At 44.4% G+C, this 18,914-nt stretch overlaps 1 protein-coding gene across 1 annotated transcript; it reads right to left on the bottom strand.

Annotated features, from left to right (window-relative positions):
- Positions 1-4,447: 4,447 nt before the first annotated feature.
- LOC106000420 (olfactory receptor 6S1) lies at positions 4,448-5,443 on the bottom strand. Its single transcript, XM_013035688.1, has one exon. It carries the CDS (start codon positions 5,441-5,443, stop codon positions 4,448-4,450), a length of 996 nt encoding a protein of 331 aa, XP_012891142.1.
- Between the last annotated feature and the right edge of the window lie 13,471 nt (positions 5,444-18,914).

An 18,914-nucleotide genomic window follows, 5' to 3' on the forward strand; every position in this document is an offset into this window, starting at 1 on the left:
GAAGCATGGTTAATTGGAGACAAGAGTCTCAAGGACTTTTCCTGCCAGGGCTGGCTTTGAACCATGATCCTGAGATCTCAGCCTCCTTACAGGCGTGAGCCACTGGCACTGGGCAAATTATAACTTTCTAGAAATGGAACTAGATTATTTGTTTAAATGCAATGTTTTTTTCTAAGCTGGCCACTCCTGAATATAATGACATTCAAAACATTCTAGAATAGTGACATTCTAGAAGAATATGTCACTGCTGGGCACCGATAGCTTACACCTGTAGTCCTAGCTACTCAGGAGGCTGAGATCTGAGGATCATGATTCAAAGCCAGCCTGGGCAGGAAAGCCTGCGAGACTCTTATCTCCAATTAACCATCAAAAAACCAGGAGTGGTGCTGTGGCTTAAGTGGTTGGGTGCGAGCCTGTATCTGAAGAGTGCAGGGACAGCATCCAAGCCCAGAGTTCAGGCCCCAAGACTGACAAATAAAATCCTGCTTTCTTTTCAGGATTAGATAGTAATTAATACTTCTAACTGATGGCAAACAATTTCCCCTTGTTATAATGATTATTTCTTACTAGCAAAGGGATGTTTTCCACATGCACATCTACCTTTTGTATTACTTATTCTCTGTATTGTTTATAACTTTCCAAAGGGCATGCATTTCTGAGGTATGTTTCCTTAATTGCCATATTAGTTATTAAAGATAATGGAAAATTAACAGAATCAGGATGACCAGGCTACCTAAAATTCAGCCAGTGCAAACAGGTCTGAAAGATTATGAGATAATAAATTCTAATTTAAAATTCACATCTCCTGACTAGATAGATACATCTACTCAATAATCACAAAAGAGACTTGTGAAATTTAGGCTCACAGTCATCAAAAAGTTGTTCTCTTTCCCGGTGCTGGTGGCTCATGCCTGTAATCCTAGCTACTCAGGGAGCTGAAATCTGAGGATTGTGAGCCAGAAAACTCCATAAGACTCTCATCTCTAACTGGACTGAAAACACACACACACACACACACACACACAACAAAAACCTGTTTTCTTTAAAAAAAAAAATCAAAGGAGGAGGCTGCAATGCTTGGTAAGAAATGTACCCATTATCCTGCCCATGTAATTGTAACCCCTCTGTACAGTATGTTCACAAATAAAATTAAATTAAAAAATAAAAAAAAATCAGGATAAGGATTCCAGTAATTGGATTGAGATAGCAAAACCCTTTTGTGATTGAGTAGACAAGCAAAAAAAAAAAAAAAAGCCAAAAGCTCAGAAGGGGTAAGCCACACTTCTTCAAGCTGGAATCAAACCAACAACCAAGGGATGATTATAGCTCCCTGCAGTTCTCTGCCCTGCCCACTAAACTACCGGAGGAACGGAATGAAAGGGGCTGTGTAGACTCCCAGGAATCCCGTAAACCCTGGCGGAAGGCGAGCTCTAGGCTCAGGATCGGAAGTTTCTAGGAGACCCGACCCATCTATGAAATACGCAGAAGCTGAGATGTCTGGCAGAGGAATGGCAGGCTGAAGCTGGGAAAGCAATACGGAACGGCGGGGCCAAGGACAAAGCGGCCGCAGCCGGAGGCAGGGAGTGCGCGGGGCTTGAGAGACTCGTTCCTAAACCCGGAACGAGGGCCCCTCGGCCCGGCGGGTGGGGCAGCGCCCTCCGCTCGCTGGGGGACGCAGGCGCCCCTTTTGGAGGGATCGATCCCCGGGCTTCCCACCCTGAGCTTTTCCCTTCCCAGTCTCCAGGATCTGATTTTCGTTTAAAGATCATAAAGTGCTTGTTTTCGCCGCCCAAAAACAAAAAAAATTTTTTTTTAACTAAAACACTCCTTTTTTTGAGAAAGGGATCAGAAGTCCCAGTAGGATATGAACTCACAAACTTCAACTAGTAAGGCCAAGACTCTTAACACCTATGCTACAAGGCCACTACCTACATGGTTTTTCTGCATTGGTATCCTCTAACCTGAGGTGACCGCAGATTGTTTTAGCCCTGATCCTTTAAACTCAAACTACTCAAACACATGCAGAGTAAACAACACACTGTTGCATAACAGCTGGGTCATGAAGAAATAAAAGGCGGAATCGGAAAGTTCCTGCAATCCAATGAAAATGAAAACATCATACCAGAATCTCTAGGATACAGTAAAAACAACGTTGAGAGGAAAGTTAATAGCTCTAACTGCTTACATAAAGAGAACAGAAATCACTCAAGTAAGTAACCTCATGATGCAACTAAAGCCTCTAGAAAAACAGGAACAAACCAACCCCCAAACTACCAGACACAGAGATAGTAAAGATCAGAGTAGAAATCAGTGAATTAGAGACTAAATAAAATTTTACATCGAATCAACAAACAAAAAGCCGGTTCTTTGAAAAAGTTAATGACAAACCCACCAGGCACTAGTGGCTCATGTCAGTGATCATAGCTACTTGAGAAGCTGAAATCTGAGGATTGAGCTTTAGAGCCAGCCTGAGCAAGAAAGTCTGTGGCTTTTTTTGCTTTCTTTTTAATTTTTATTGTAAAGGTGATGTACAGAGGAGTTGCAGTTATGTAAGTCAATAAATGAGTATATTTCTTGTTTTTTGTTGTTTTGGGGTTTATTTGTAGATCATGGAGCACTTTACCACTTGAGTACAGCACCACTTCCAGTTTTCTGGTGTTAATTGGAAGTAAGAGTTTCAAGGACCCTGATCCTCAGATCTCAGCCTCCTGATTTAGGGAAGTGTAACTCCTTTGTACAACTACTCACTAATTATAGTAATAGTAGTAGTAGCAGTAGTAAAAATAACTTTCTAGGAGCTGGACTGTGAAGTCAAGGACTTAAAAGAAGACACTTGTCTTGCTCAGATGTTTTATGATATCTCCTCTGTTATTTAGTGAGTTTTCATTTTCTTTTATGGATAAGAGTGTGCTTCTTGGTGTGGGTATGACATTCCAACTCCTTAGGATCGTGTGTGTGTGTGTGTGTGTGTGTGTGTGTGGTGTGTGTGCGCGCGCGCATGCATGCACGTGCGCTGAGGTTTGAACTCAGGAACTTGTGCTATCCCTAAGCTTTTGTGCTCAAGGCTAGCTCTCTATCATTTGAGCCACAGCTGCACTTCTGGCCTTTTTTGGTGGCCAATTGGAGATATGAGTTTTGTGGACTTTTCTGCCTAGGCTGGCTTTGAACTTCAGTGCTCAGATCTCAGTCTCTTGAGTAGTTAGGATTACAAGCATGTACCACCTGGCTTCCTTAAGATCTTTATGACCAGCACAGATGAAAGTTGTGCCATCATACCATCTGTGATGATGGTAAAGGGCAGAAATGCTTACTGAGCTCTATTATTAAGATGGAAAAGCACTAGGCATCAGGCACCAGTGGCTCATGCCTATAATCCAAGCCACTTAGGAAGCTGAGATCTGAGAATCTCAGTTTTGGCAGAAAAGTCCATGAGACTCTTATCTCTAATTAACCACCAGGATGCTAGAAGTATATCTGTGGCTCAAGTAGTAGAATGCTGGCCTTAAGCATAAAAGCTAAGAGACAGGGCCCACACCACAAATTCAAGCCCCAGTACTGGTGAGAGAGAGAGAGAGAGAGAGAGAGAGAGAGAGAGAGCACAAGCATAGAAATAAGAGAAAATCAAAGTGTCCTCCCAGGGAAGTAGAACAAAACTATTCCAAGAACCTATGGTTTCAAATTTGTCTGTTCATTTTTATTCCTTTATATTATAATGACATTTTTTAAACATTCTGACTTTTGAAAACAATTAGAAGGCATTAAGACATACTGAAACTCTTTGCAATTTTATTTTATTTTGGTGGCAAAAGGTTTGAACTTTGGGTCTTGCACTTGCTAAGCAAGTACTTTCTCCCTTAAGCCATGCACATAGCCCCACTTAGTAATTTTAAATTTCAATATGTGCAGATATCTTTAAATATTTGACTAGTGGCATGATTCTTCTTTCCAGGGACAGTACCAGCACCCAGGCACTGAACTCCAATAAGGACACAAATACAAAAATAGTGTGTATTATTATTAATAAAGACCCTGTGATCTTTATCTGAAAAAGTGCAGAACTAAAGTTCATTAATAGTTCCAGATCTCAGGCCTTTGGTGATGTTTATAATAATGATGAAAAGTGACAATGGAGAAGTTTGCACGTAAGGCCAGACATCATTAAGTTCTTCAAAGTGTGTGTAAGTGTGTGTGTGTGTGTGTGTGTGTGTGTGTGCATGCGCCAGTACTGTGGGGCTTGAACTCAAGATTTTGGGCATTGTCCCTTTGCTTTTTTGCTCAAGGCTGGCATTCTACCATATGAGCCACAACTCCACTCTGGTATATTGGAGATGAGTCCCTTCGATTTGTTTTCCTAGGCTGGCCTCAAACTGCAATTCTTGGATCCTAGCCTTCTGAGTAAGTGGAATTACAGGCATGAGCCATTGACACCTGGCAAGTTACTTAACTTTCACCTTACAGTTTTCTTATGTGTACAATCAGCAAGCAAAATATTCCCTAAAACCTCTGCTACTACCTTCCTGAACATGTCCTTCAAAGCTTCCTTTACTTGTTCATTACGCAAGGCATAGATTAATGGATTCAGCAGTGGTGTCACAAACGTTGTTACTACTGTCACTGCCCAGTTAGTATCCACAAAGCTGCTCTGTGATGGCCGCACATACAGAAAAGTGGCACTTCCATAGAAGAGGGTGACCACCATCAAGTGTGAAGTACAGGTGGAGAAGGCCTTTTGACGGCCTGATGTGGAGGGGATATGCAGGACAGCCAGGATTATATGAACATAGGAGGTAGCAGTGATCATCAGTGAAGAGATAATGACAAGTGAGGCTAGGATGAAGTCAGTCTCTTCTAGTATCCTGGTATTGGTGCAGGCCAGGTGGAGCAGTGGGCCACTGTCACAGAAAAAGTGCTGTACCACAGCACTCTGTTTGCAGAAAGGAAGTAAGGCCACTGCCACTGTGGGGCCAAGTACAGGGAGGACTCCCCCCATCCAGCAGGCCAAGGCCAGACGAATGCACACAGCTCTGCTCATGAGCAAAGGGTAGCGCAGAGGGTGGCAGATGGCCAGGTAGCGATCTACAGACATGACTGCCAACAGTAGGAATTCAGAGGCCCCAAGAAAGAAGTAGAAATAAAATTGAGTAATGCATGCAGCAAAGGAAATTGTGTGTTTCCTCCAGAGGAAATTGCTCAGCATCTTAGGAACGATGACAGAAGTGATGAGAATCTCTAGACAAGACAGATTACCCAAAAAGAAGTACATGGGGGTCTGTAGGCGATTGTTAGCTCCAACCACCCCCACGATCAACGTATTACCCGTCAGAGTCAGCAGATAGACAAGAAGAAACATGGAAAACAGTTCTACTTGTGTGCCATTGAGATTTGGGAAGCCTGCCAAGACAAACTCTGTCATCCTACCACTCTGGTTCCCACTGGGAGTCATTCTTGTTTTCACCTGTGACATCATATGAGAACCATCTTGGTAAGAGTAGAGCCTCTTTGGTCCGGAAAGTCATCTAACCATGGAATGGCACACATATTTCCATTTGCTTCAGTCATAAGTCCTATAAATATCTGAAGCACCAAAGGTCATCATCAGATTATACAGCTAGAGAACATTTTTATAAAGGGTGGCTAAAGCATAGCCAATAAAATACCTTCATTTTCACCTTTCTTATGGTCAGATCTGAAATGATAATAGCTCATTGTTATAACAATGTCACTAAACATTTCAGTTGGGTGAAAAATTCAGAAAACAATGATTTTGTGAAAAATATGATTCTCATTCAACCAGGATGAGAACTTGCCCAGACTACCTAGTTTTTAGTGTGTGTGTGTGTGTGTGTGTGTGTGTGTGTGTGTGTGTGTGAGTATGCGTGCATGCTTGCGTGCATGTGTGCTTCTGCCACTACGGGGGCTTGAACTCCAGGGCTCTATCCCTTACTTTTTACTCAAGGTTGGTACTCTAGCACTTGAGTCACTTCTGGCTTTTTGATAGTTCATTGGAGATAAGAGTTTCACAGACTTTTCTGCCCTGGCTGGCTTTGACCCTTGATCCTCAGATCTCAGCCTCTTGAGTAGCTATGACTATAGCATGAGCCACTGGTGTGTGGCTAAGAATTGATTTTAAAATTGTTGGTTCTTTGTCAATAATATTGTTTTATAGCATATCCAGCAATTTTCATTCCCAAAACATGAGGCTGTTAACTTACAAATTCTTACCTGTGGGTCCATCCATCTAGGATGGAGTGGTCCTATTATCAGTCTTCCTAATGATTCTTCCAGTGCCTCTTCTCCAATATCTGTGGAAAGTATTTTCTTATCAGGAAAGTTATTCAGCATTTATTCTACGTTTATTATGTCCCAAATCTGTGCTTGGTGACTCAGAGACTAAGGAATCATTACTGCTCTGTTTGTGTAGCTCACTGCCTAGTGAGCTGTCAGAAGTTAAGCTGTTGGCAGGTATGTCCAGAGAACTAGGGGGTGAAAACAAAGGAAACAAATAAGAGACTTAGACAGGTAGTGCTCTGGAGAAAGTGATATCTAAAGTCAATCCTCTAAAACTGGTATGGGTTTGATAGACAAGAAGGAGGATTTTCAATGGGAAGAAAAGCAATATAAGTAGTATATACTTGGGCTAAAGAACACTGTATAAAAGATGTATAAAGGGAATGTAATGAAACAGGTACTAGTAATCACAAAGGAAATCCATTCTGGCCCTCCATTGCTCCATTGAATTGAACCTAAACTATATCTTAAGTGAATGAAAGATGAGTCCCTGCTTTAAAAGCATGACATGATAGCTCATGCCTGAATCCCAGCTACTTCAAAGGCAGGTAACAGAAGATCATGATTTGAGGCCAGCCTAGGCAAAAAAAAAAAAAAAAAAATTAGTGAGAACCTATCTCAACAAACAACCTAGGTGTGGCAATATATTCTGGTAATCTTAGCTACATAGGAGGATTAAAGTCCAAGGCCAGCCTCCAGGTAAAAACACAATAGCCTATTGAAAAATGACTAAAGCAAAAGCTGGTTTGTGACTGTGTCCAAACCCACTTACCCCAAACAATGAGCCCCAACTCTATGCCCTTGATGTTTCCACAGTGTGTATGTGGGTGTGTGTGGGTGTGCGCGCACAGGCACATGCACATGTGGTCATTCTGAAGGAATTTTCTTTCCTGGTTTCTCTCCATCCATCTTTGAAGTCCTGCCCATACCTTTCACTGTGAGGCTGACAAGAGTTGGGGTCACTGATGTTCAGGAGGTTGGCACACTTGGGAAAACAGAAGTTGGGCAATCTGCTTCTTCTCCTGAGCTTCCTTCCCTGGTCCATTTCTTCAGATAGTGATCCTCTGCCTCAGGAACAAAGGGGCTTTTTTGATCTGTCATGATGTTCCTTCTTGTGGTCATGAGAAAGTCAAATATCAGAGTCTACCTCCCTTCACCCTGCCCAGAATAAATCATGTCCACATTGTGATCCTATCTTTGGAGACATGGTTCAAGTGAAAGACAATGCTTCCCAGTGCTCTAAAATAGGTCACCACAAGACCAACCTGTGCTGGAAGACAGAAGATGGGAGTGCTCTACCACTGACCAAGCTATTACCACACTTACCCTTTGCTCCAATTATTTCTAGTGGTTGAAAAATGTTTTCTTTTAGCAAGGCAGCAATGTCTCACACCTGTAATCCTAGCTACTCAGGAGGCTGAAATCTGAGGATTGAGGTTTTAAACCAGCTGGGGCAGGAAATCTGGAAGGCTTTTTATCTCCAATTAACCACCAAAAAATCTGGAAGTGGAGTTATAGCTCAAGCTAGAATGCTAGTCTTGAGGGAAAAAGTTAAGGGCAGAGTCCAATCACTGAGTTTAAGCCCCAGTATCAGTACACACACACACACACACACACACACACACACACACACACACACACACACTAACGTTCTCTTTGAAGCCATGTCTTCACTTTTTTTCACAGGTGGACTTCAAGTACAAGCTATCAGTTTTCTATTTTTTGGCTCCATCTTTTCTGGCCGTTGGTTTTTACTGAGCCCCAGTGCAGGTCAGATTGGTGTTGATTTCTAGTCAATCTCTATTGAAAAGCAGGGTCCTTCATATAGAACATGGGTTTTCAAGTTCTCCAAGTTTTTGGAGATGCCCCCCAAATAAGCTCTAATGCAGGTATCAGGAGCCTATCTAGAAGCAGTGCTATCTAGAGAAAGGTTACCAGAGAGAAAGGGAGAAAACAAATTTCTAAGAGAACCCGGAGAGACTGCCAATTCAAAGACAATTTCCCAGACTCTGCCTGGTAAGTCTGAAAAGGCTTCCTTTCATCCAGCCGAGGCTGGCTGGGAATATGTCAAGCCAGGCAACAGCAAGGGGATTATTGACAAAGGAAAGAGGGAAAACATGGAGTCTGACCAACCATAGAACTGTGACTTTCATCCACCTTTCCTCTTGCATGACACTCAGGGGAAAGGTCTATGTCCCAAGGAACATAGACATTGTCTCTTCTCCCTGCAGATTTAAAGTGATATTGGGACTCCTTCCCCTGGGTTCTAGGGTAGGAAATGATGGAGTCTCAAGGGTATGTAGTAATAGGGAAGATAGTGGGTAATGATGGTATCGCCTACTGATGATATACATGGTTCTACATGCACAAAACATTTGAGTTCTGGATCCTGTTTTCCATCTGTGTCCACTGTGTGCTACTGAATAAAGACTGCATCCTATTCATGTCCAAGACTCAGTTTTCTCAGTTCTTTTCCCTTTCTTTCCTTTTTTAATTTTTTTTGATTTCTGTGTGAATACTGGGACTTGAAATCAGGGCCTGGGCACTGTTCCTTAGCTTTTCTAAGTGAAGGCTAGAGCTCTACCACTTGAGCCCCAGTACCACTTCCCAGTTTTTGGTGGTCAATTGGAGATAAGAGTCTCATGGTCTTTCTTGCCTGGGCTGACTTCAAACCAAGATCTCCTCAGATCTCATCCTTCTGAACAGCTAGGACTATAGGTGTGAGCCACTGGCATCTGGCACAGTTTTCTCAGTCCTGAGAAGGTTCTTCTACCCATTCCTCTCCTTTCTACTTTTCAAACAATTTCCAACAAGAACCATGACATCCTGATGATCTTCCTCCAATCTGCTGTTTAATGCACTGTATGCAGTAGAACTCTGCTTTGTTTTCATCTGTGTCCTCTGCTTGTTTCCAAATTCCTAGAATATGCTTATGTTTACATCTCTGCTTTCTTACCACCATCACAGAACCTGGCATAGACTAGATGCTCAGAAAATGGCAGATTAACCAAACTTCTCTGAATCCCAGACTTAAGGAGCAGCAGCTGCTCTTCTGTGATGAACACTGAGTTCAAGCCCCAGGACTGGCCAAAACAAACAAACAAACTCATCTAAGCTAATACTGGAAAGTCTTGTTTGTTGGTCTGAAGGAAGACGAGTTCTAGAAAATAGGCCCTCCATGTCTGAGAGCTAATAAACACTGAGCTACATGTATTTTTAAACTTTAATTGAACTATTACTATAACTAAGATACTTCAGGAAAAGATGAGAAAAAGGTTGATAACTTTTTTCCTTTTTTTTGCTGCTGGTCTTGGAACTTCAACTCAGGGCCTGGATGCTGTCGCTTAGCTTTTTGGCTCAAGCTTGGTACTCAACCACTTTAACCACACCTCTGCTTCCAATGTTTTAGTGGTTAATTGTAGATTCCCACAGATGGAAAGTTTCCTGCCTGGGCTGGCTTTGAACCATGATCCTCAGATCTCAGCCTCCTGAGTAGCTAGAATTACAAATTTGAGACACCAACGCCTGGCTAAGGTTTGGTAACTTTTAAAACTTTCAGAGTTATTTATCGAAGTGACAGTGACTTGAGTATTCATCTATTACCACTTTCAAACCTACTTTACCAGGATATTTTCCCAGTGTTTGTATGACAGAATATAGCACATCAGAAAAAAATATTTATATTTATCATTTTATAATTCTTAAGCTATACACTATACTTTAGCTTTTATTTTTAAAGTATACTCAAATAAGTTAAAAAAATAAAGCTTTAACAATATATATAGATTAATGGGCTAGAGATGTAGCTCAATGGTAAACTACTTACCATGTAGGAAGCCCTGGGTTTGATCCCTGGCATCACAATAAAGAAAATAAATCTTATTCTCCCACTTTAGAATAGTGTCTTCTCTAAAAAAAAAAAAACTTTCATTATTTTAGTCTGCATTAGTACAGTGGTTTTTGTATATACACAAATAGCAGGGGCTGGGAAGGTGGCTCAGTGGTAGAGCACTTGCCTTGCATGCCTGAGGCCCTGGGTTCGATTCCTCAGCACCACATAAGCAAAAAGAAAAAAGCTGGAAGTGGCGCTGTGGCTCAAGTGGTAGAGCACTAGCCTTGAGCTGAAGAGCTGAGGGACAGCGCCCAGGCCTAGAGTTCAGGCCCCACGACTGGACCCCCTTCCAAAACAATAGCAAAATGTTTATTTTCTTGTGGCTTTTTTTACACTGCTTATGCTTTTTTTCTTGTTTTTTTTTAAGACACCCTGAAAATTTGTCCTCTCTGTACATCAGGAGCAGAAGGACAAAATGGTAGGTCTCTTGGATTAATAATGGATTACAACATTCTTGAACTGTTATTTTATTTTTGTCTTGCTTATTGTTTGATATGTCTTTTATTTCCTCACTAGTTCAAAACTCTTCTGTGTTCAACATTAGACTTGTATCAAAACAACTAATTACCACCTAACAAATAAAATCAAGTTATAGAAGTCTGGGACTTTCTTCAAAAGAAAATGGGGCATTTAGACAAAACCAGCTTGGCCATGGAGCCACATCTTAGTAACACTGGTCACACTTGGTAACACTGTTACAGTCTTCTAGCTGCTTATAATATGTCTGAAAATTTTCATAATAAAAGGCCTCAGAAACAAATAGTTACACTTAGGTATCTTAGAGAACACTCTTAAGTTTTTAGAAATATAAGATTTCTTTGGATAAAAATTAATGAATGTCAGAAATACATGGAATCTAATTCCACAAATTAACCAATCATATCCCCAGAGAATGTCAAATGCCAGATGGGTTATCCAGGCCCCAGGAAATGTAAAACTACCATTAACTTGGACTCCAAGAGGAATTCAGCTCTTTAGTCTTGTGCCTGATCCAAAAGAGTGGGGCAATATGGAACCCCACAGGTACACACACAGGCATGCTTCAGAATGGGGAGACTCTATTAAGTAACAGAAAAGTGTAGAAACCTTTTTTGCTTTTCTTGTGCTGGTACTTGGGGTCTGAGCCCTGTCCTTTAGTTTTTTCACTCAAGGCTGGTGTTCTACCACTTGAACCATAGCTCTCTTTCTGGCTTTTTGCTGGTAAATTAGAAGTAAGAGTTGAACTTCTCGGCTCGGCCTTGCTTTGAACTGTGATCCTTAGCTCTTAGTTTTCTGAGTAGCTAGGATTACAGGTGTGAGCCACCAGTGCCCAGTTCAGAAGTCTTTTTCATTATAATAAATTCCTTTAAATAAAATACCATTTTTTCTCATTTCATTTTCTTCTCTTTTCATTTTTAACAATATAGGATTACAGTATAGCATGTTGTTACAGTGTTATAATGGTGTGTCTTGGTTCAGACTACTATAACTAGTTACCATGTATTAGGTAGCTTAAAGGATAGACATTTGTGGGCTAGGGTGGTAGAGTCGTTGCCTAGCATGCACAAGGCCTGTAATTCTTAGCACCTCAAAAGCAGAAATGAAGAAAACTTTTATTTCTCACAGACAAAGCTAGAAACCTGAACCAGGGCATCGGTACGATCAGGTTCTTAGTGAATGTCCTTTTCCTAGCTTGCAGATAACAATCTACTTGCTTTTCCTCACAGAGAGGAAAAAGAGCAAATGATTCTCTGACCAACTCTTATAAGGCGCTAACCCCATTCAAGAGGATTCCATCCCCCATTGGCTTTCAATCACTATGGCAATTCTTAAGATAATCAATTTATAGAGAAACATGTTAATTTTGATTCACAGTTTTAGAGTTTCAGTCCAAAATCTGAAGAATCTATTGCTTTTAGGGCCCTGGTAAGGATGCTAGATGGCAATAGCAGGAGCAAAATGCACTCTTCTCGTGGCCGTGAAGGAAACAGAGTGTGAGAGTGGGTCATCATCCTCAAATCCCCTTCAAGAGCACACCTCCAGTGACTTACAGACTTGGTTCCACCACCTCACAGAAATACCAGTCTGAGACCAAGCCTTAGAATTTGGGCTTTGGGGAACATTTAAGCAATCTATATAACATTCCACCCTGTAAGGTGGTATTAGTTGATGGAGTAAGAAATTCTCATCTCACAAACATTTAAAAAACATTTGTAGGGGCTGGGAGGGTGGCTCAGTGGTAGAGTGCTTGCCTTGCATACATGAGGCCCTGGATTTGATTCCTCAGCACCACATAAGCAGAAAAAGCCCGAAGTGCGCAGTGGCTCAAGTGGTACAGTGCTAGCCTTGAGCTGAAGAGCTAAGGGACAGCCCCCAGGCCCAGAGTTCAGGCCCCACAACTGACAATAATAATAATAATAATAATAATAATAGTAAGTCTGGCACCAATGGTTCATGTCTATAATTCTAACTACTTAGAACACTGAGATCTGAGATTTGGTTTGAAGCCAGTGTGGGCAGTAAAGTCCATAAGATTCTTATTTACATTGCTAAATTGTTGGAAGTTAACTAAGTTATAATTGAATTCTGTTTAACATTACTGAGCAACTGTACTTAATGTAATTTTGTGGGTTTTGGGTGGTTATTGTTTTGTTTTTTCCTCTATGCTGGTGATCAAGCCCAGGTCCTTGCCCAAAATGGGGAAGCACTCTACTACTGAACTACATCACAGCTACATTTCATGAATTTAGTGAATTAAAACCAAAATCTTGCCAAGTGCCAGTGGCTCATGCCTGTAATCCTAGCTACTCAGGAGGCTGAGATCTGAGGGTCACAGTTCAAAGCCAGTCCAGGCAGGAATGTCCATAAGACTCTTATCTCCAATTTACTATCAGAAAACTGGAAATGGTGCTGTGGCTTAAGTGGTAGAGCATTTACCTTGAGCTGAAGAGGTGAGGGACAGTGCCCAGGCCCAGAGTTCAAGCCCTACAACTGACAAAAAACAAACAAAACCCCAAAATATTTGCCCATGTGGTTCCTAAAATTCAGGCACCTCCTAGTCCAAGGTGCTGTTCTAGGTGTTGAACACACATTATGAGAAATGCAGTGGAAAAAAAAAAGCCCTCCAATATGGAGATTAATCCCTAGTGGATCACATCTCATTATGTAGAAAAAAAGAGCCTAAGGAGAGTGGATGACTAAGTAGCAGAAGGATGAGAGAAGAGGAAGAAGAATCTATAGTTTGGATCTTAAGTATTCCCCCAATGACCCATGTCTTAAAGGCTTGCTCCCCAGTCCATGATGGTAGTAGAGGTGTTGAAACTTTTAGTAGGTGGAACCTAGTAGAAGGGAGTTAGGTCTCTGGGGTAGTCTTTGCAGAAAATATTAGGACCCAACCATTCCTCTTCATCTCTACTTCCCATCTTGACTGTGAGCTGCACAGCTTCTTCTACAACATGCTCACTATGATGTGCCACATTACCACAAGCCCAGATGCAACAGGCCAATTGAAAGCCACAATAAATTTCTATTTTTAAGTTGATTATTGTGTTAGTCAGCTGTCAGTTGCTGGAACAAAATACTAAAGATAAACAATTTATAAAGAGGAAAAGCTTAGTTTGTCTCATGGCTTCATTAGTTTTAGTTCATGGTCAGTTGAGGGTTGTTTTGAGGCCTGTGGCAAGGCAGACTAGCTTGGCTAGGAGTTCATAATAGAAAAGCTGCTCACCTCAAGAGACAGAGATAGACAGGAAAAAAATAGAGAACAAGAAGAATGTAATACCAAGTTCCCTTCAAGGGATTCCCCAATGACAATCTTAATATAATCTTAAGAAGATCTTAATTTTAAGTAATTCAAACAATATATTTTTGTCTTTATATAGTGAATTCTATAATGCATTTAAGAGATATTTGGAGCTTTGGACATGAACTGTCATGCCTATAATCCCAGCAGCACCCAAAGGCAGAGGCAAAGGGAGCACTAATTTAATCTAAAAGTATTATAAACTTAGTGTAAAATAGTAAATCTTCTCAGAACAACTTATGATTTTAAAAATAATTTCACAGTTGGGGCTGGTGTCTCATGCCTGTAAGCCTACCTTTTCAGGAGGCTGAGGTCTGAGGAACATAGTTTGAAGACAGCCTGGGCAGGAAGGCCTGTGAGATTCATCTCCATTAAACACCAGAAAACTGATAAAATACTAGACTTGAGTGAAAAACTTTGAGACAGCACCCACACCCTGAGTTCAAGCCCCAAGACTGAAAAAAATTTCACAATTGAACAGGACAACATCAAAAGAAAATTCTAATAGGTCAAAGATCAAACACAATAGACGCTTGGAAAGAAAAAAGAAATGTTTTATTAAATTCCAATTAATATAAAGAAACAAAACCTAGGCTAGACATGGAACTTACTGGAAGAGTGGTTCCTTAAATTTGGCAAGATCCTTGGTTTATCTATATAATCAACAAAAAAGTGAAAGAATACATAGAAAGTGGTAGACAGCCCCAAATACAAATAAACCCAATGAAAGATACAAATGCTGAGCTGAGTGCAAATGGCTCCAAGTAACAATAATTATCTGGAGGAAGAGATCTAAAGATCACAAGGTCAAAGACAACCAGGGAAAGAAGACCTCAAGGTATTTATCTGGAAATAAAACATGAAAAGTTGAAACAAAGTGTTGAACAAGTGAGAGACATACAGGAATGAGGAAAAGAGCAGAGTCAGGAAAAACAGATACAGAGTTCAAGCTCAAACACCAGTAACAAAAAAGAAAAAAGAAAAGGAAACAGAGAGAGGGAGGGGGAAAACAGGACAGGAGGGAGGAAGACAGTACAGAGAGACAAAGACCAGACAGGAGGAAGGGACAGAGGGAAGGAGAGAGAGAAACTTGGACAAATAAAAATAGATGGCAAACACAATGACAAGCATTGACAGTGAGCAAAAACCAGTAACTTGTGTGAAAAACGGAAATACAAAAACAACAAAATTCTTTCATGAGTTACTCAACAGGTCTCCACCAGCTAAAAATACATATGAACACTAGTAAGAGGAAAGACAGGAAACGAAATGAGATGAGGGGCAATTGGAAGGGGTGTGTAAGGATATTCATGGGGAGACAGGGAGAATTTAAAAAAACAAAAAACAAACAAAAAGTTGTGTGTGACATTCTGGGAAGAAATGACTACGTCCCAGAAAAGCTTATGTGAGTGGAAGTGTGTCCAGGAGGGAGCCGGGCTGTGTGCCTTAGCCACTTGGAGGTTTGAGGTCATAAAAGTTCAAGCAAGGGTGTGCTGGGTTTTGCATTGGAGACTTGGGGACTCGGCCTGACCAGGTAGAACAAGGCATGGCCAAGTGTCTGTGTGTCTGTCAAAGCTTCAGCCACTTCCTTCCAGCAGAATCGAACCAGCGACCTAAGGATGGCCGCGGCTGGGTGTCCAGTCTACAGTCCTCCGCTCTACCAACTGAGCTATCGAAGGGTGTGCACTGTTGTGGGCTGGGTGCTTGGTCTTTGTGGCTAGCAGGGAGGCCAGGTGTGTCCCTGGAAAGCAGCAGGTCTCTAGAGACTGACTGAGTCTGGTTGGGAACCTGCCCAGCCTCCCTTGGGCCCGCCCCCAAGGCCTCCTGGGAGCTGCCAGCTCTCCAGTCTGGGACCTGGGGAGCCCAGGGAGCCCTGCTAGTAGCACTGGCACTGCTGACAGAGGTGGCTGCTCATTGCTGGTGCTAGGGGTGCTGCTGCAGAGGGGTCAGGGGAGTGAAAGCAGGAGGAGGATCTGGAGGTTAGAGGAGCAGGAGGAGGAGGAGGGCAGGAGGAGCAGGAGGAGCAGGAGGAGGAGCAGCACGAAGAGGAGAGGGAAAGGAGGAGGAAAGGGGGAGGAAGGGCAATGCTCTGGGAGGGCTTGCTGGTCAGCCAGCGGGACCCTTAAGAAGAGGGGAGATGTCATTGAGTCAACCTTCAGGGCGCTCAGCTGTGCCCCTTGGCCAGAAAGCAGAACATGAGTGGGTGAGGAAGGAGGAGTGCTGTTGAGGAGAGAAAAAAGCCTGGCAGGGGAGGCAAGGGTCAGGTAGGAGAGACCAAACAAAGGGAAGGCAGGGCAAAGAAAGCTGGAGCAGGGCAGGGTGGGGTCAGGGGAGGAGTGGAGAGGGGAGGGGAGGGGAGGGGAGGGCAGGGGACAGGAGAGGAGGCAAGGGAAGGCATCCAGAGATGCCATCTCATCCCACCAGCAGGGAGTCGTGTTGGCCACACAGTCAGAATGGGGCTTTCCTCCACAGACTTCTTTCTCCATCCATTCCAGGACCTTCCAGCCCAACCTTGTATGGTATTGAGGGCACAAGGAGACATGCTGGAAAACCACCCACAGAGGTCCTGGGGTTGCTTGGGTCAACGGGCTAGGGGCACCCAGGACTTTGCCAGGCCTCTGGGGTAGGAGCTAGATGCATGAGGTGGGCTTGGAAGAGACACTCTCCCTCCCCCTCGCCCCTCCCCCCTCCCCCCAAAGACAGACACCCCTTTTCTTCCCTGCCATCCTCCACAATGGGACTCAGAATCCATTGCCAGAGGGAGCACTGCTTTCCCTGAGCTTGTAGCTGGTCATGTGGTCATGCCAGCAGTGTGTCAGGATGGTTTCTGTTCCCGCCTTGCGTCCCTGTACCCAGGGTGCCCAGAGCCTCTGCTGACTGTCCCAGCCGCCCAGACTAAACAGAGGTGCCCAAGAGAGACCGGCTGTTGCCAGCTACTCTGAAAGGAACTGAACTCCCACTGCCTTGGTGGCCACTACCCCCAAAGCAAGGTGGCCGGGAAGGCACCTGGGTCAAGGTGACTTTATCCCACGCAGCCCACTTTCCTCCCCAACCTTAGCTCCCCCTCACTCCTTCTCTCCCCATGCCCCAAGGCTACAAAGATCAGGACCCTGGCACCACACTCCATCTGGCAAGAAGCCAGGGAAGCGCTGGCTGCCCCATGAGGCTCTGCCTCCAAGGTTCCAAATTCCTGTGGTGACTCCTAGCCTAGAGGGTCAACGTCCATGCAGGGTGACTTCAGCACACGTCACGTTAGCCACATCCAACCATCTCCAGGGCCAAGCTGAGTCTGGGCATGCTGTCACCCAAGGTTGGGGTCTCTTCCTGCACCTGGGATCCCTTCACCATCGTGGCTTGATGGGGGGAAGGGGAAGGGGCAGATGGAGGACAAGGGGTTGGTGGTAGAACCTGGGCATGTGAAGGTCACGGCTGCTCCGGAAGTCATAGATGCTCCTAACATCTCTTGTGCCAACTCTCTTCTAAACACCGCTGATGGGAGCGAGTGTTTGGAAGGAGAGGCACTGGAGGGAGTGTGTATGTATGGAGGGGGGTGGGAGCATCCCCTTCTCTGCCCTAGCTTGGGAGGTCTAGGTTCCTTAGCGCTACCCGTGGGTGTGTGTCCTGTCTGTGTCCAGCTTCCTGTGTCCATGAGGTGTGTGGAGACTGCTCCAGAGGACCCTTCTTCTGGGAGCACTGGACACAGATCCACCACACCCACTCCATCCTCTCAGAGGGGCTTGACAGCCTTCCTCCTGGAAGCTGTCTACCCTCCTCCTGCTGGGGTCACTTGGGACTGGGAGGGAAAGGATCTAGGCTGCTCATAGGCAGCAGCAGGCCCATAGGTGGCCAAGAAAGGGCACCACTGGTGTGCCTTTGCAAGGACGCTGGTGCCCCTGAAGCTCTCCTGGCTGTGTCGGTCCCTTTGCCCCAGCAGCCCAGCGCCCACTGAGTGTCCCGAGTGCCTTGAGATCTTGTCAGGCCTCTGGGTGTTCACTCTCTGTGCCTTGTGTGAGTCACTTGCACAGGGATCATTGGGGAGGGTACAGGGCTGTGGGAAGGGTCCAGGCACTAATGCCCACCAGCCACCGAGTGCCAGATGTCCCTGCTCTCTCCACTGCAGAAGGCCAAGGCGACACCCCTGTAGGGGGATGCACAGCCAAGGTGGGGTCCAGGAGATGTGGGCAGCTGGGCCACATGCCTGTCAAATCCCAGCCCTCCTGGGCAACACTACCTGAAGAACCTCTGCTGCCTCCTGCCTCCTGTCCCCTGTGCCCTCCAGAGGTCTGTAGTTGGCACGGAAAGGCCTCAGGCATTCCAGGAACTAGGGAGACACAGAGTCAGTGTGGGACAGGGAAAGAGACAGGAAGGGGCCCACAGTGACCCCAGGAGAGGCAGGGAGAGGGAAGAGACAGAGAGAGCCCAACACACAAGAAGCCAGATAGAAACAAGTGGAGAGACAGGGACAGAGGAGGAGCTGCAGGGAAGGGTGAAGATGAAGGTGTGAGATGAGCAGGCACTGGGACCCTGTGAGATGCCTTTGCAGTGCTGGGACTCAGAAAGAGACTGGAGGCAAGAGTGTGGGTAGGCAGGAGGTGGATTCCTTGTTGGGTTGGTCCAGGGTAGGGCGGGGTCAGCAAGAGGTGGGGCTGACAGTCCTGTGCTCAGTGGCTAGAGAGGCCCAGGGGTCAGGGGCAGCAGAGCTGTGGTGAGGGGCAAGGTAGAGGTGGAGTGTTGGGGTGTCAGGCAGCTAAAAGTGAAGGTGCTGGCAGGCAGGGGTTGTGTGTCCAGCTGGCAGGAGTCAGGAGGCTCCAGGCAGGGAATGGCTGATGCTCAAGGGAGGCTCTGCTTGCTGGGTTTTGCCTTGGAGGCTTGGGGACGTGGTCTGGCCAGGTAGAACAGGGCGTGGCTGCGTGTCTGTGTTTCTGTGTGTGTTTGCCAAAAGCTTCAGGCACT

This window comes from Dipodomys ordii, unplaced genomic scaffold (assembly GCF_000151885.1).
Source record: "Dipodomys ordii isolate 6190 unplaced genomic scaffold, Dord_2.0 Scaffold218, whole genome shotgun sequence".
NCBI lineage: Eukaryota > Metazoa > Chordata > Mammalia > Rodentia > Heteromyidae > Dipodomys > Dipodomys ordii.